At 34.6% G+C, this 18,352-nt stretch overlaps 1 protein-coding gene across 1 annotated transcript; it reads left to right on the top strand.

Annotated features, from left to right (window-relative positions):
* The first annotated feature begins 3,062 nt into the window (after positions 1-3,062).
* Positions 3,063-3,534, top strand: LOC134254340 (acanthoscurrin-2-like). Its single transcript, XM_062736863.1, has one exon. The coding sequence runs from the start codon at positions 3,076-3,078 to the stop codon at positions 3,532-3,534; it is 459 nt and encodes a 152-aa protein (XP_062592847.1). The 5' UTR covers positions 3,063-3,075.
* The last annotated feature ends 14,818 nt before the right edge of the window (positions 3,535-18,352 follow it).

Below are 18,352 nucleotides of genomic sequence, written 5' to 3' on the forward strand. Positions count from 1 at the left end.
AATTACAATACTCGAAATTCATTAGATTATTCTTTACCTAAATGCAGGCTTGAATTATACAACAAATCATTTGTCCCTGATACTGTTCGCAAATGGAATTCACTGAGCAACGAAACAAGAGAAATAATTTTAATAGGAAATTTTAGAAAGAAAATTGAGTAATAGTAATGATAAGCCTCCCAAGTATTTTTCATATGGCAGAAGTTATCTGAACATTTTAAGTACAAAATTAAGACACAATTGTTTTTTGAATTATGATCTGCATAGATGTAATATCATAAGGAATCCAAATTGTTCTTGTGGTATGAAAGATGATAGTCATCATTTTTTCTTTGTTTGCAAATATTTTGAACCTATACGCTAAATGATGAATGCATTACTTTTAACTCATAGTGTAAAAATGATTAATGTACATAAATTACTATGGAGAGATGATTCCTAATCTTCGCAAGGAAATGAAAAATATTTGGTCAAAATTTATTCAGGAATCAGGTCGTTTAATTAATACTTAATTGTTTTGTCTCTATTGAAAATATTATATTTTTATAATATCAACACTGTTTTTTTTATCACCACTTTTATTAATTGATAATATGTCCTTATTCATAAACAATTGTTTTTGTTCTTCTATGTACATGTATACATTATTGTAAAACTTTGCAAATATTGTATGGCTTTTGATATTTTATGTATGGGAGAGGACTATCTAAGTTTTGGAACTTGTGTCCAATCCCTTTGACATACTGTCAATAAAATATGTTCAAAACAAAGGAATTTAAATTCGTAAGTTACGAAAACTGAAAATTCCTGACAATCGTCATTAGTGGAGGGTATATGAGTTCGATGATATTTAAAGTAATATGTAGACTCCATATTTTGAGAAGACCCCATATAGATTAAAGGAGATTGATGAAATCGTGGTTTTATTTTTACCTGTTGACCAGGTAATTAATTCAAGAAGATTTACGGCCTTCCGTGTTGTTCAATAAGTTTAAAGAGGGAGAAATGTAGGCCACACTAAGGAAATTCTCTGTTTATGCCACTTCTCGTCTTTAGATTTGAAGCGGACAGGGGGTGTATGTCTGAACAATTAACGGTTTTGAATGTGAAATTGGTATCAAAATTCCGTAAAAATAACAAAAAATGTCTTTATGAAAAGTTTCATATATTCTTCTAAATTCCAGTGCAAATTTTACACGAAGATTTAACACTTTACATCAACCACATTGCGTTGTACATATACTTAGTGTATTTCGTATTAAATTTAGACTTGGATTTTCACCCCACCCCTTTCATAACGCGTCAAACTTTTTTGTGATGTTGTTGTTTCTTTTTTCAAATTAAAACACCTATTCCCAAAACCCGTTTATTATTTTTTGCAATATAATACACTTATGGTAGAATTTTTTTTTTTCAATTTATTCCCCTATTCCTGATAGTAATTTTACTTGTATCAGCTGACTGTTTTTAAAAAGTAGAATTTATTTATTTATTTTTGAAAGAGGCTCTCGTGTATCCGACAATAAAGGAGCGGATCTTATCCCAAAAATAAGCATATTGTTTAAACAAAACAAAATCTAAGTTTGTCCTCAGTCGTACAGGTCAGAGGTCACGTGACTCACTCGATCTCCAATGACCGCATGTAGATGTGGTCAGTGTGTATGTAAGGTCTCTGTTAATTACCGATTGTGATTAATTAGAACATGGGGTTAATTAGAGAAAACTTTCCCCGGTCTACAAGAGAACCCTTTTGTACAAGATATATAAGGAGGGAAGGTTTCTTATAGCAGGTACGGAAAGGAGTTTACAATTTATACAGGTAAGATAAAGAGAATAAAAATGGACATAAATAGACTTCAAATTTAAATTAATAAAGATGATATCAATTTTTAATAAAAGATATGCTTAGATTCGTATAGATATTTTTAGACACATTTTAGCTTAAATCTCTCCATTTTCGATGCTCAAAATTCTGTCTTTCTGTAACAATTCGTATTTATCTGGACGAAATTATTTTTTCTTTAAATTCCACTGCTATAAAATCTTGAATGAAAAACGCTGTTTAAGTCCCTGTACTTAACTTAAGATTATATAAGTTTCCTTTCTTCAAGATTTTTAAAACAGCCGTTGTCCTTAGTAATAGTTTCCAATATTAATCAATATCAATATTAATTAAAATTAATATCTGTAAATTTAGAAGCGCGAGAAAGCCAAATGTTACATTCATAGTTTATAGACTTTATTAAGTTAAATTTAACTACATATAAGTAGTTGTAGACTATTTTGAATTATGCACTTATATTTATTTTAAACGAATAGCAAGTATATTTTTACATTTCATTATAGAAATATGAAATAATTCCTGAAACTCAAATTGTAATTATTTTAAAAAAAAACACTATTCCTATCATGCTTTCTTATCATTTGTTTTTTCTATAAAATGTTAAAATAAATAAATACATGAATATCTTTATTTATGCTATGCAGGCGCGGATTCAGAAATTTTTCAAAGGGGGGGGGGGTGTTTAATAATTTTCAAAAGGGGGGTTGAAGGCGAAAAAAGTTGAAACGTACGTTGTGCACATACATATAGTAAAATAACTCAATAGAATATCGATACAGGGTGGAGTATGGTTTTTGAAAGTGGGACGTTGATCAATCTGGGAAAAAGTGCTTGTATACATTACCATAAAGTTTTTGAAAAAGGCAGGAAAATAAATCTCCGAACCTGAAAATCCTATTTTGTAAAGGGATGGGGTTTTATTTTGTTTTAACAACCGAATTTCTTTATATATAACAACATTAGCCTTTCACCTTACATTTTCTATAGTAAAAACACAACAATAAATTGGAACTTTCTTATTTCTCTTTCTTTTTTGCAAATCCAAAGGGGGGGGGGGGGTGCAACAGCTACATCAGCCTGTAATCAACATTGTTTATTCAAAAGCATAATTAACATATACATTTTACTAATACTTCTTATTTGCTTCTAATTCTAAAAGAAATATAGGGCTAATCGCTTAAAAATCATAGTGGTATATTTTTTTCGTTTTCCTTTCAATTTCCAGAAGCATAATGAAGATCCTGATTTCAATCGTTTGTGTAGCCCTGACGCTTACCTGTGTAACCTGTACCTATCCGGGATATGGAGGAGGCGGTATCCGTTATGGCAGGATCCAGGGAGGTTATATTTCCGGACCCCGGGGCGGCGCCATTGGGGGTTACCGCTACGGAATGGGCGGGGGATACGGTTACCCCAGTCCTTACGGTGGAGGCATGTACGGCGGGGGGATAGGCGGGTATCCATACGGAGGCGGAATGTACGGGGGCGGATATCCGGGTTACGGAGGCGGGATGTACGGGAGCGGACTGTACGGGGGCGGGATGTACGGGGGTGGAATGTACGGGGGCGGATATCCTTATGGCGGAGGGATGTACGGGGGCGGAATGATCGGTGGCGGAATAGGAGGTTATCCGTCGTACGGGGGCGGAATGTACGGGCGTGGCCTGGGCTACAAGAAAAACTACTATTAAACAAGGTTAGTGTCACCGGGAACTTCGGCCGATTCCGGTAAATTCCGGCAGTGAGGTGTAGATAAGATCCCGGGTTATATAATTCTCTGATGGAAAAATGGTATTCGATGTGTGTTAAATTATATCTTTTTTGTCCCCATCAATTTTTTGTTCATCGGAAATTGACGACTTAAAATCTGTTACATATTTAGAAATAAAGTATATTTCTACAGATATAAATTCTCTCCACTTTTGTTTCAACATATCTAAGAAATAAAAGGTATCATTTTAGTACATCTATCGGGATATATGTACGGTTTGGTCACGAACAGACCGAAGGTTGAGAACGCTGATTTACAATGTATAAAGTTCAAACTATGTATTGCTTACAGAATTTTTATGCCCCCGTAAACGAAGTTTCGGGGGTATATAGTTTTTGTCGTGTCTGTCTGTCTGTCTGTCTGTCTGTCTGTCTGTCTGTCTGTCTGTCTGTCTGTCTGTCTCTCTGTTTGTCTGTTTGTCCGCAAAAACTTTAACCTTGCCCATAACTTTTGATTAAGTGGAGCTATGACTTTCATATTTCATATGTGTATTCCTTGTGACAAGACCTTTCTTTGGGTACCACCAAAATTGACCTTTTGACCTTGACCTTGGAGTTTGACCCACTTTTATATGAAAATTTCAAAATTTTATTTTGGCCATATCTTTTGAACTGTAGACACCAGGGCATTTATACTTCACATATGTAATGTTTGTTAAAAGACCTTTCATTGGATACCAACAACCTTGACCCTTTGACCTTGACCTTGTAGATTTCTATACTTGTGAAAAAACTTTAACCTTGGCCATAACTTTTGAACGGTAAGAGATAGGGCTTTCATGCTTCATATATGTAATCCTTGTGTGAAAACCCTTCATTGAATATGAAGATCCTTGACCCTTTGACCTTGACCTTTGAGCTTGACCTACTTTAAAATAGCAAACCTTGACCATAACTTTTAAAGAGTTAGGGCTAGTGCTTTCATACTTTACATATTTGATCCTTATGACAAGACTTTTCATTTGATAACAATAACTTTGACCCTTTGACCTTGACCTTGGAGTTTGACCTACTTTTTAAGAAATTGAACGTTAACCATAACTTCTGAACGGTTAGGGCTAGGGCTTTCATGCTCTACATAAGTATTTTATGTGGCAAGACCTTTCATTTGATACTAATTACATTGACCTTTTGACCTTGACCTTAGAGATTTTTGTACTTATTAAAAACCTTTAACATTAGCTTACTTTCAAATTTCACAATTGTTTTCCAGTGAGAATACCCTACTTTTGGTACCAATTAATTATGTTCCCCAAACGAAGTTGGGGAACATATTGTTTTTACTCTGTTTCTTATTATGTTCCCCAAACGAAGTTGGGGAACATATTGTTTTTACTCTGTTTCTTATTATGTTCCCCAAACGAAGTTGGGGAACAGATTGTTTTTAGTCTGTTTCTTATTATTAAGGTCTTCCGTCTCCAACGGAAGACCTTATTGTTTTCGTTCGGTTTCTTTTTCCCTATTATTATTAAGGTCTTCCGTTTCCAACGGAAGACCTTATTGTTTTCGTTCGGTTTCTTTTTCCCTATTATTATTATTTTTTTTCTTACCGATTTTTGTGCAAGCGAGTTCTCGGAAACGGCTTGGTCGATTTTCACGAAACTTTCAGATCTGATAGATATTGGTCTGAACCTTATTGGAAATTTTTTATAAGTACGTCGTCACTTCCGGTCGTGAGATATGGACGATTTACTGATTTTAAAAGGGTCAGCTTGTCCGGGCAATTACTAAAAAACGAATGAAGATATTGACTTGAGATTTTCAGTGAAGGTAGAGGAAGGATTGCTTAATTGCTTTTTTGAGTCTATATCTTTCCAGCGCAAAAGGCGTTGAAGCTCGCCTGAGCTCATTATAATTATAATATTTCTGACCATCAAATTTTGTGCACGTGATTTCTCGAAGACTACTGCATGGATTTTTATGAAATTTGCAGGAACAATGTGTTGCTATCTGCAGTTACTATATCCTGGAGATTTTTTGGAAATTCCTTTCTGGTGCCAAGTGACGGACAATTATCTGATTTTAAATTGACATTTTGTTCGTGGATAATCTAAAGAACGGTTAAAGGTATCACTGTGGAACTTTCAGGGATTATAGATCGTGATAAGAACTATCGAAGACGCGATCTTTTGTACGTCGTCTCTACTTCCTGTCGTAACGGCATGCAAAGAAAAAAAGTCGAATTTTTCAACTTCTTTGTTTTTCAATATCTTCAAATCATATTTGTATGGTTGATAGAAACCTTTCTCATTAGGCTGAATATATAATTTGTTTGTAAATTGATGAATTCGAACTCGAGATATTAACATTCAAAAGTCTGAAGCGTGATCTTAATGGCGGCGGTCTCTGTCAATTCCGACATTTCGCAATAGGGGTTTACAGAGGCAGCTGAGCGTTTGCTTGAACGAAAGTAACATAAGGAACAATGAAATGTGAAGGGATACTTGGATTGTCACGTCGTAGGTTCGTTGCAATTCGGTGTCAAACTACATTTATTATCCAAGGTCTACTTACAAGTCTTCTTTAATTGGTTTTGGTTGTTTCTCAAAGTAGAAATAGAAAAGAATTGATGTGCAAACGAAGTACAATATCTATATCTTTTGTTTTGCATAACGGTAACACATAGCTTAAATCATAGTTAAAATTAATAGTTTTTCAAGAATGTAGTAGGTAAAAAACGTGACCACTGTTTTCTAATGCACACTTGTGTCATATTAAATCAATAGAAAGGACAGCTGTTACAATAAGAAAATATTTTATTTTTAAAGATAACAATTTTTCAAAGACCGTTTAATTGACCTATATAAACATTTTATTTTCTCAATGCAAGTTATTGAAGATAATAGAATCTTATTTCTAGACCTTCGTAGGGCGATCGAGGCATTTTTTTCGGTGAAACATACCACCTTTTTCATGAAAGTGTAAGTAATCGGCATAGTCAACTTTCGTGATTGAAAATTGAAAAATTACCAATTAATAGCTGTTTCGCTGCTTTAGTGTTATTTGCCTATATACGATATGTTTCATGTGTGTGTTATACTTTCCACACCTCAAAATTTAGGCTAGGCGATAAGAACGCTCTTTTGTTATTTGATTGAAGCTATCTCACCTATTTAAATGAACATTCCAAGAGAAATTCGCTAAGATTTACTCGTTGCGTTTGACGCGAAATTATGAATAGTGACCCTTCTTTCATAATTCCAAGACAGATTAACTGTTGCAGAATTATATGTACATACCAGTGAAGTAAGAGTAGTTGTTCAATAGCGTAATGGATAAGCGTATTGGATTTTCACGCTCGTGACCCGTTTCCATTCCCAATGTGTCCAAAATATGTTTAATCCATTTTCAGCTCGATTTTATGGGTTATTTTTCAGAATCGGACGGAAGACCTACTCGTTGCTCGCAACGAGATCGTTTCTAGTTATTATTATTATTTTTTTTTTCTTACCGATTTTGTGCACGCGATTTCTCAGAAACGGCTGGACCGATTCTCACCAAATTTTCAGATCTGATAGATATTTATCTGAACCTTGTCGGAAATTTTTCGTAAGTACGTCGTCACTTCCGGTCGTGAGATATGGACGATTTACTGATTTTTAGAGGGTCAGCTTGTCCTGAGATCTCCTCCTAAACGACTTAAGATATCGACTTGAGATTTTCAGTGAAGGTAGAGGAAGGATAGTAGGTGTGACATTTTGCATATAGAGCTTTCCAGGTAAGAAGGCATCGACGCTCGCCTGGGATCGAAAAATAGCCTCATACTCATCGCGCAAAAATTGACACGTTTTCTTTTATATCTTTTTACCTGTTAATATTTTGTTAAGACATATTTAATAAAAAATGTGCAATATAGTAAGACCTTTCATTTGATATCAAGTAAACGGAGTTAGTCCTTCAAATTAGGGGCATAGAGGGGCCAAAAGTCTCTCGTCTTTAACTTTTTTGTTTTTCAATATTTTCAAATGATATTAGTATAGTTGATAGAAACATTTCTTATTAGGCTGAATATATAATTCGTTTGTAAATTTATAAATTCAAACTCGAGATATTAACATTCAAAAATCTGAAGCGGAAACTAAATGGCGGCGGTCTCTGTCAACTCCGACATTTCGCAATTGCGGTTAACAGAGGCAGCCGAGCGTTTGCTTGAACGAAAGTAACATAGGGAGCAATGAAATGTGTAGGGATACTTGGATTGTCACGTCGTAAGTTCGTTGCAATTCTGTGTCAAACTACATTCATAATCCAAGGTCTCCTTACAAGTCTTCTTTTATTGGTTTTGGTTGTTTCTCAAAGTAGAAAAAAGAAAAGAATTAATGTGCAAATTAAGTACGCATTGATGATATTATCTAAATCAAAAGGATTTAATCAGAAGAGAAAAGGCATGATTCCATGATGTTTTATCAAAGATCATAGTCAAAGTCATATCTCATCTTATCGAAAATTCGGACGGAAGACCTACTCGTTGCTTGCAACGAGATCGCATCTAGTTATTATGTTCCCCAAACGAAGTTGGGGAACATATTGTTTTTACTCTGTTTCTTATTATTATTATTATTATTATTATTATTCTTTTTTCTTCTTATTTCTTCTCCGGTACTTTTTTGTCCGGAAGTGTTCTCAGAAACTGTTCACCAAACTAAGTTAAAACCTTTTTAGGGTTAGTAGGCATGTTGTGTAGATGTGCCGAACGAAGGTCATTTTGCGCGCATTCGCATGCACGTGCGGGCGCGTGCAATGAGTAAAATGACTGATATATTTAATATTGTTGTAACTTTTATATTTTTTGATAAAATGTTTTGAAACTCATTATATAAAGATATATAAGATGTGTAGAGAAGACGACATGGTCAAATTTGCATGAACTCACGCGCATGCACGTGCGCTTTGCTCTGATTGGCTGAAACAGAAATCTCAATATTTTTTTTGTTTTATGATGAAATGCTTTGAAATTTATAACATAGACATGCATTAGGATGTACTACAATATGATATATAAAATTTTTCATGAAATCACGCGCATGCGCGTGCGCTGCAATCTGATTGGCTGAAACTTTAAATGAGTATAACTCCCTTGGTTTTCAACCAAACAGCATGGGATATACAACATAGACAGACATAAAGGATTCCTACAAGATGGTATAGTCACCATTCACATGCATGCACGTGCGTGCACGTCCGCTTTGCTCTGATTGGCTGAAACAAAAATCTCAATATCTTTTCTGTTTTTTTTACAAAATGCTTTGAAATTTAAAACATAAACATACTTTAAGATGTCCTACAATATGATATATAATAATTGTCATGAAAATACGCGCATGCACGTGCGCTGCAATCTGATTGGCTTAAACTTTAAATGGCTATAACTCCATTGTTTTTCAACCAAACAGGATGGGATTAAGAACATAGACAGACATAATGGACTCCTACAAGAAGGTATGGTCATTATGTACGTGCTTGCACGTGCAAATGAGTAAAATAGTGTAGACAAGATGATATCGTCATTACGCTCATGCAATCACATATGCACGCCTGCATTGCTTAAATTTGAAATACTTGGTATACTTTTGGGAAAACGTTGTTTACGTCTTAAAAGCATAGATTTTGCCTTCTTTAATGAAACTTACAGGGAATATGGCACGAGAAGGGAGTTGTGGAGCGTTTGGGGAACATCTGTAACGGTTCCCGTTACAATTAGCACTAGTTATTATTATTATTATTCCTGGGAAAATTTTGTCCTTGAGTGATCTTGTAAACTACACATCCGACTAAGGTAAAAAGTTTTTAGGGTCAATAGACATGTTATGTAGATTTGCCGAACAAAGGTCATTTTGCGCGCACGTGCTTGCAAGAGCACGCACGTGCAACATGTAAAATGACCGATTTAATTGATATAGGCGTAACTTTTTAAATTTTTGATGAAATGCTTTGAAACTCAGGATGTAAGGATATATTAGTAATATAGACAATATGACATGGTCAAAATAGCAAGATCTCACGCGCATGCACGTGCGCTTCGCTCTGATTGGCTGAAAATAAAGTCTCAATATCTTTCTTGTTTTTTGAGGAAATCCTTTGAAATTTTGAACATAGCCATGCATTACGATATCCTACAACATAATATATAGAAATTATCATGAAAACACGTGCATGCACGTGCGCTGCAATCTGATTGGCTGAAACTTTAAATAGCTATAACTCCCTTGATTTTCAACCAAACAGGATGGGATTTGGAACATAGATATATAAAATGGACTTTAAAAAAAGGTATGGTCACCATGCACATGCATACACGTTCGTGTACGTGAGCTGCAATCTGATTTGCCGAAACTTTAAAAAGCTATTACTCCCTTGGTTTTCAACCAAACAGGATGGGATTTGGAACATAGATATATATAATGGACATCTACAAGAAGGTATGGTCTCCATGCACATGCATACATGTGCGTGTACGTACGCTGCAATCTGATTGGCTGAAACTTTAAACAGTTTTAACTCCCTTGGTTTTCAACCAAACGGGATGGGATTTAGAACATAGATAGATTTAATGAACTTCTACAAGAAGGTATGGTCACCATGCTCATGTATGCACGTGCGTGCACGTGAAATGGGTAAAATCAAAAATACACTTGAATGAGCGAATTTTTTAATACTTTTGGATTAAATACTTTAATATTTAGTATATTAAAATATATAAATTGTGTTCACAAGATGATATGGTCATTACGTATATGCCTTCACATGCGCACACATGCAATGCTCAACTTTGAATGAGCATGGTACATTTCTGGGTAAACATTGTTAAAATTTCAAATGCATAGAGTTTGTGTTAATAAATGAAGCTTACAGGGAATATGGCACCAAAAGGGAGTTGGGGAGCGTTTGGGGAACATCTGTAACGGTCCCCGTTACAATTAGCACTAGTTATTATTATTATTATTATTTTTCTTCTTCCTGGGAAAATTTTGTCCACGAATGATCTTGTAAACTACACATCCAACTAAGGTAAAATATTTTTAGGGTCAGTAGACACGTTATGCAGATTTGCCGAACGAAGGTCATTTTGCGCGCACGTGCTTGCAAGAGCGCGCACGTGCAACACATGAAATGACCAATATAATGGATATTGCTGTAACTTTTCTTTTTTTTGGATGAATATTTTTGAAACTCATAATGTAAGTATACATTAGTAGTATTGACAAGATGGCATGGTCAAAATAGCAAGATCTCACGCGCATGCACGTGCGCTTCGCTCTGATTGTCTGAAACTAAAGTCTCAATATCTTTCTTGTTTCTTGTCATAATCTTTTGAAATTTTGCACATAGTTCTACATTATAAAGATCTACTGCATAATATATAAAAATTTTCATCAAAGCATGCGCATGCGCGCGTGCTGCAATCTGATTGGCTGAAACTTTAAATGGCTATATCTCCTTTGTTTTTTGACGAAATGCTTTGAAATTTAAAACATAGTCATGCATTAGAATATCCTAAAATATGATATAGAAAAAAAATCATAAAATCACGCGCATGCACGTGTGCTGCGATCTGATTGGCTGAAACTTTATATGGCTATATCTCCTTTGTTTCTTGACGAAATGTTTGGAATTTTAAAATATAGTCATTCATTTAGATATCCTTCAATGCGATAGAGATAAAAATTTATGAAATCACGCACATGCATGTGTGCTGCAATCTGATTGGCGGAATCTTCAAATGGCTATAACTCCCTTGTTTTTCCACCAAACAGGATGGGATTTAGAACATAGATAAATATAAGGGACTGCTACAAGAAGGTGTAGTCATTATGCACGTGCTTGCACGTGCGTGCACGTGAAATGACTAAAATTAAAAATACACTCGAATGAGTGTATTTTTTAATTCTTTTGGATTAAATGCTTTGATATTAAGTATATTAAAATTTTAGATGGTGTAGTCACCATAATATGGTCGTTGAGCACATGAACACGCGTGCAATGGCTATTTTTAAATATATTTTGTATTTTTCTGGGAAGACCTTGATTAAGTCTAAATTCCATAAAGTATTTCTTATTTAATAAAGATTGCAGGGAATATGGCACCAAAAGGAAGTTGGGGAGCGTTTGGGGAACATCTGTAACGGTCCCCGTTACAATTAGCACTAGTTATTATTATTTTTCTTCTTCTTCTTCTTCTTCCTGGAACTTTTTTGTCCAAGAATGATCTTGTAAACTGTTCGTCCGATGTAGGTAAAACCTTTTTAGGGTTAGTAGACATGTTATGTAGATTTGCGGAATCAAGGTCATTTTGCGCGCACGTGCTTGCAAGAGCGTGCACGTGCAACACGTGAAATGACCAATTTAATAGATATAGCCACAACTGTTCTATTTTTAGATGAAATGCTTTGAAACTCATAATGTGAGGATATATTAGTAGTATAGACATGACGACATGATGAAAATAGCAAGATCTCATGCGCATGCACGTGCACTTTGCTCTGATTGGCTGCAACTAAAGTCTCAATATCTTTCTTGCTTTTTGACGAAATCCTTTGAAATTTTGAACATAGTCATGCATTAGGATATCCTACAACATGAAATAAAGCAATTATCATGAAAACACGTGCAAGCACGTGCGCTGCAATCTGATTGGCTGAAACTTTAAACAGCTATAACTCCCTTGGTTTTCAACCAAACAGGATGGGATCTGGAACATAGATAGATATAATGGACTTCTACAAGTAGGTATGGTCACCATGCACATGCATACACGTGCGTGTACATGTGCTGCAATCTGATTGGCTGAAACTTTAAACAGCTATAACTCCCTTAGTTTTCACCCAAACGGGTTGGAATTTAGAACATAGATAGATGTATTGGACTTCTACAAGAAGGTATGGTCACCATGCTCATGTATGCACGTGCGTGCACGTGAAATGAGTAAAATCAAACATACACTTGAATGAGCGTATTTTTAAAATAATTTTGGATTAAATACTTTAATATTCAGTGTATTAAAAATATAGATGGTCATGACGCAAATGCATTCACATGTGCACGCGTGCAATGCTAAAGTTTAAATGCTTTTTGTACACTTCTTTGTAAATGTTGTTAAAATCTCAGATGCATAGAGTTTGTCTTATTTAATAAAGCTTACAGGGAATATGGCACCAAAAGGGAGTTGGGGAGCGTTTGGGGAACATCTGTAACGGTCCCCGTTACAATTAGCACTAGTTAAATTTGCATTTAATAAAAGATTAATTTTTGCTATGTTGCCATACGGGGGCATCAGTGTTTTACAAACACATCTTGTTTTTTTATATAAAAACGTTCGCTTTAAATTAATTGGATTGTTTACACCAAATCCGTAAATATTACATATATCTGAATGCAACTAATTATTTACTTTTAAAATCATGTATGTTTTATGAAATATTGTAACAAGGTTTTTTACCTTTCAGATATAGACCGGACTGGATTGCCTCCCTTGATTATGATTTTTTTATATTTAGTTACGTATTTATTTGTCTGTTTTAATTAATAAAGCATATCTTAAATGACTTTTTTTCTCCATCTTATAGACGTATCCTTTTAAGAAATGATTCAATGCTTAAGTACATGTATGATGAATGCATTAAAAACTTTCTAAAAGGTATAGTATTCAAGCCCCAGGATCATGACACATCAAGTAAACAAAATCTTGATAAATTGTATTTAAAATTTGTAGAAGTCAGCACCCTTAATTCAAAATATTTCTCCACATTGTTTTCCAAAAAAAGGTTTTATCTTCAAATTTAGAGATTAATTTAATAATTCATAAACATTTGACAGCCGATTTTAAAAAATCTGACTTAATTCTAAGTCCGTTTCCTGACCCTGGGACCTGATCTGACCCCGGCTCGTTGATATCGATCGACAAAAATAGCGATTTTTGTACGGTCCTCGTTCAGTCAGATTTAATATTATTGAGTACAGATGTCCTTATCTATCTTTTAAAGATCACACCTTGAGAAGTCATTTAAATCTTAACCTTCATGTCGCAGGGATTAAACGTATAGCGTCTTCAACATACAAGGGCGAAGGAACATGATTATGACAATTCAAAGTGAAAAGAATATGACAAAAATCTCTGTACATGTGTAATTTGATAAAATGGAAAACCTTTCCTTATATTTTATAATTGTAAGAGTTGGCTTGCTTGGTTGAAATACTCTGTTATCCTTTCCTCATATGCATGTAATATTTCCTGTTTATTATAATGTACATGTGTACATGCATATCTTCTCTTCACCGTTTTGTCAGTTGATGTTCAAGTTCTTTATAAACATACCATAACAGTGTATCGGTCCTACTAATTAAATACGCCTGTAAACGCCTGCCAGGGGAAAATACGCCTGCCGAGGAAATCTATACGCCTGCCGTGTTATTTTTTGACTAAAATTATATCTTATGACATATTTTATTTTAATAGACTATTTACTTAATGTTTTACCAAACAAAATAATTTAAAAAGCGTAAATTTGATGTTTTATTCGTTTTATAGTTTTCTTGCGTTGTAGAGCACGCCTGCCGAGAAAATCTACACGCCCGCGGTGTTGTATCTTTTATTAGGTACTACTGTATACAGGGTTATTTTCGCCCCGTCTTATTTCCGCCCTTTCACACTTGCAAACAATTTTGCCCCGTTTTAAATTCACCCAATCATAGTTTTGTTTTAAGAAATTATACTGAATTCTTTGAATTCGCCCCGTTTTAAATTCGCCCAATTGAGAGTAGGGCGAAAGGGGCGAAAATAAAACGGGGGCGAAAATTTCCCTGTATACAGTATTTTAAAACATATAATCCTTAAACAAAGTATTTGTTTGTCATTTAATTACAAACAATTCAAGAAATAAAGAAAAAAAAGTATTTGATTTTTATAAAATGTACACACTATTGTGACGAGTTTTGCAGTACATGTAATATGAACAGATTAAAGGAGATAACTCCTACTTCACAATACTTGACATATCTTTTATTTCTATTCGTCTAAGAAGACGTAAATAATTATTTTTAAAAAACAATGTAGCTGATATGTGTTAAACAAATAAATTTTAAAAAATGTTTTTATGTTATTTTGAAATTTCCCTGGATATATTCAAGAGCACACCTGCCATGAAAAACTACATGTACGAGGGTTGTCCCAAAAAGTCGTAGACAGGTAAAACAGTTTTGTTCCTCTTTGTTTTTATAACTTTCTTTCCTTGTCATAGCAAAGAGTAACATTTTATGAGCATGCACATCAAGTTTTATGATATCACATCTTATAAGAAAATTGTGAAAAAATAAAGAAAGAATATAAGTGTACATCGGCGCACAAAAGCAAGCTTAAATTACGTCTCTTATAACGTCATGATCTCTTTGTCTCCACTAGCGGATATTAACATTCAATAATTTTTTTAAGTGATAGACCACTCTTGATTAACGGACATATTTTTTTTTAATTCACTGCTGTTCGTTTGTTTTTTACTTGTTTTTAAAGCAGATTCAAATTTCAGTCGAAATTAGTGGAAACATCGCCTTACGCTGTAGGCAGCAGAGAATACAACTTGTTTGACGTCGTTCGCGGTCCAGACTTTTCCCAATTGTCTTCATTTATCAGACATTACTCTACTTCTTACGTGCCAATTAACTATTTCGGTACATAAGAAAAACTCTTATTGAATATCGTGCAATTCAAAAATTAATTCTTCATTAAAATCTGTTGAGTAATTTCACTTCTGTACTCTTTTTTCCCAGTCTCCGATGTACACTAACCATATCCAACACAATTTATTACATCTCCGTGCGCCGACTACGCGTTTGACGACGTCATTTTCATCAAACTCAATTTCAACGATACTATGAAAATCAAGACACCAATCGTCTGTTTCTAATGCTATTTATATGAAATTTTGACACAATATTATGATTTTTATTCTGGTTTCAATTATTTAAATTTGAGTTCAATGTATTACATAGTACTCAAGAAATAAAAGCAAATGTATTAGTTATATGCGGTTTTTAAATGACCGTTTTTAATACACTGAGGAACATATTTAAATGCTATTGAAAAAAACATTTAGATCCTACTGAATAAACATCCCTATCACTTACGACTTAAATTATTTTTCTAATTGCAAGGAAAAGAAAAGAAAACGGTCTACTTTTTTAAATATATTGTTTATGTTTATCCATTGAAGTAATTTAAATGAAGGTTTATTAATTAATTGTTTCGTGACTTATTAAACATATCTGTATTTTAGCAGATTTATTTGCCTTATGCAGTAAAGATTATTCTTCCTCTGTAACAGAACAGTTAACATTACAAAAGTGGATCAAGAAAGTATTTAAATTTGTGACGTCATGCTCTTAAAATAGACATGCCCGATGCAAAGAAGTGCAAGTTACCGCCCGGCTAATTCCATATCTGAGATTTCCATTTAAACTACACAATTGAATATTATTGGAAAATAAAATAAGAACGATGAAAAAGCAATATACACGGGCATTCAATTTCTATTAAATTCATTTAAAATCCACCTGTCCTTCCAGGACTAGTCCGAAGGTTCACTAGTCCGAACGCCCACTAGTCCCAAGGTTCACTAGTCCGAAGGCCCACTAGTCCGAAAGTTCACTAGTCCGAAGGTTCATTAGTCCGAAGGCCCACTAATCCGAAGATTCACTAGTTTTAACCCTAATACCGATATATTGTCCGTACATTAAAGTGTTCACACTGTAATTAAGTCTCTTTGCAGGCCCGTAGTATTTGGGGTGGAGAGGGGGGGGGGGGGCTGCCATTTTCTCTCAAGATTACCTTTACTATAGGAAAAGGAAGCCCCCACAATTTCACGGCAGTGTAGTGTTATAAGGAAAATAATATCCCCCAAACGAAATTGGGATTTTCGATTTTGGACAACTTTTAATTTTCGGGCCTGTTAATTTTTCAGGCAGGTAAGTAAAGAATTTTTTCAGGTTGCCCCCACCCCCCCCCTGACTTTTAAAAACGATGCTACGTGCCTGCTTTGCAATTTTTTCTATTTTGTACCTTAACAGGTTACTACTCAGGTTACTTTGAGGTTCTTGAAATTCAGGCTACAAAATACTGCAACATAAGTTTATTAATAAAATTTGAAACTTCCATCCTATTTTCTGCATATTTCCATGTTCCGATTTCTTTTTTCTATACCATGATCGACTATGGTGGCCTTGTGGTAAGACACTTGCTCCACTCAGCTGTATGTGCTTATGTGGACAAGACCCCCCCCCCCCTTCCCGGAAAAACACCCCAGGCCCCAAGATACTTTTGTTCATCTTTTTTCATTCATATCTAAATCCATATGCAAATCAAAAAATATATATAACGTAGAATTTAGATTTTCAATAAAAAAAAATCATACCCACGGTTTTATATCTTCTCTTTTTACATTGTCAAATACTGAACCTTTACCTATTTCACGGAAGAATGGCAATATCTTCAAAAAGTCAGCAAATCATTGCTATAGTCTTTAACTTTTTATTTGTAATTAACTTATCTATATAAACATAAAGTTTGTAACTTTTTTTCAATCGGACTTGTGGGCCTTCGGACTATTGAACCTTCGGACTTGTGGACCTTCGGACTACTGAACCTTCGGACTAGTGGGCCTTCGGACTAATGAACCTTCGAACTAGTGGGCAGACCCCGTCCTTCCAGGTGGTTATCCTTCAATACATTTGAACAAAAAGCTAAAACGAAAGTAGCATTAAGATTATTTCCCTTGAATCAATGTATTATTAGTACAATTGACAATCCTCGGCTGAGTCCGCTACGCTCTCATATGTGCGAGGTACGAGCCATCCGAGGAACTCCGAGTGTTATTATTATACGGAAGACATGTTTGTTTACCAGTATGGGCCCATGATCTGAAGGTATGTACCAAGTGAAGCGATCTGGGATAAGGTGTTATTGTTGATCATCTACTTGATTTTCTTGATAGTCCTTCACCTTCCTTTTACAGATTGTGTTAAAATCCTATGCTATTGTGAAACTTTCATACATTATTGTAGTGAAATTGCATAGGTAAATGTCCACTATGACCTTTCACCCTGACCTTATAGCCATCCACCCGTGCCGGCACGTTTCCTACCTCAGTCGAGAATTACCAGTCAAACCTTTCACCACGTTTACCTGTTTGTTATATTGTTGCATGTACCTGTGTTTACCCACCATGTAAACCTGGGTATTCGTCGTCACCTTTGATTGTAAGGTAGGCGACATTTATTCATAGTAAAATGGTATAATTTTACTACATTGGCGTCGCCGGTAATTCGGAGCGGGGCATATTTTATTTACATGTATTTTACTTGCAACAATTCACGTGTGAGTTTCCACTCGTGAGTAAAAACACGTGAGTGAAATCTTTTGCAATTAGTCATTTTGGAATTTTAGGAAACTGTTGCTCACAGGCGTTATAATTAACGTTATTTGCAAAGTTCAGACAATTTGACTAATTTGCCATTTTTCTTTTTTTCTCTCGTGAGTCGCATTAGAACACATGGTGATATCACTTTCCAATTATTTTTGAAGTTTCATTTTTCATTAGTATTTAGTTTTATATTTAGTATTATATTTTCGTACAGGCGTTTTTGTAAACGTTAGTACGAAAATTTCGAACATTTTTATTGGCTTGTGCAAATTACGTTTTTTTTTTCTCTCGACTCATTGAATTTTGGTCACTTGTGCCACAACTATTGAAC

The sequence above is a fragment of the Saccostrea cucullata genome, unplaced genomic scaffold (genome assembly GCF_032062105.1).
Source record: "Saccostrea cucullata isolate Sc308-1 unplaced genomic scaffold, CSIRO_AGI_Scuc_v1 ctg4193, whole genome shotgun sequence".
Taxonomy (NCBI): Eukaryota; Metazoa; Mollusca; class Bivalvia; order Ostreida; family Ostreidae; genus Saccostrea; species Saccostrea cuccullata.

Bases quoted from the DNA above. Each gene is read 5' to 3' on its own strand.
- LOC134254340 (XM_062736863.1), top strand. From the start codon at position 3,076: ATGAAGATCCTGATTTCAATCGTTTGTGTAGCCCTGACGCTTACCTGT.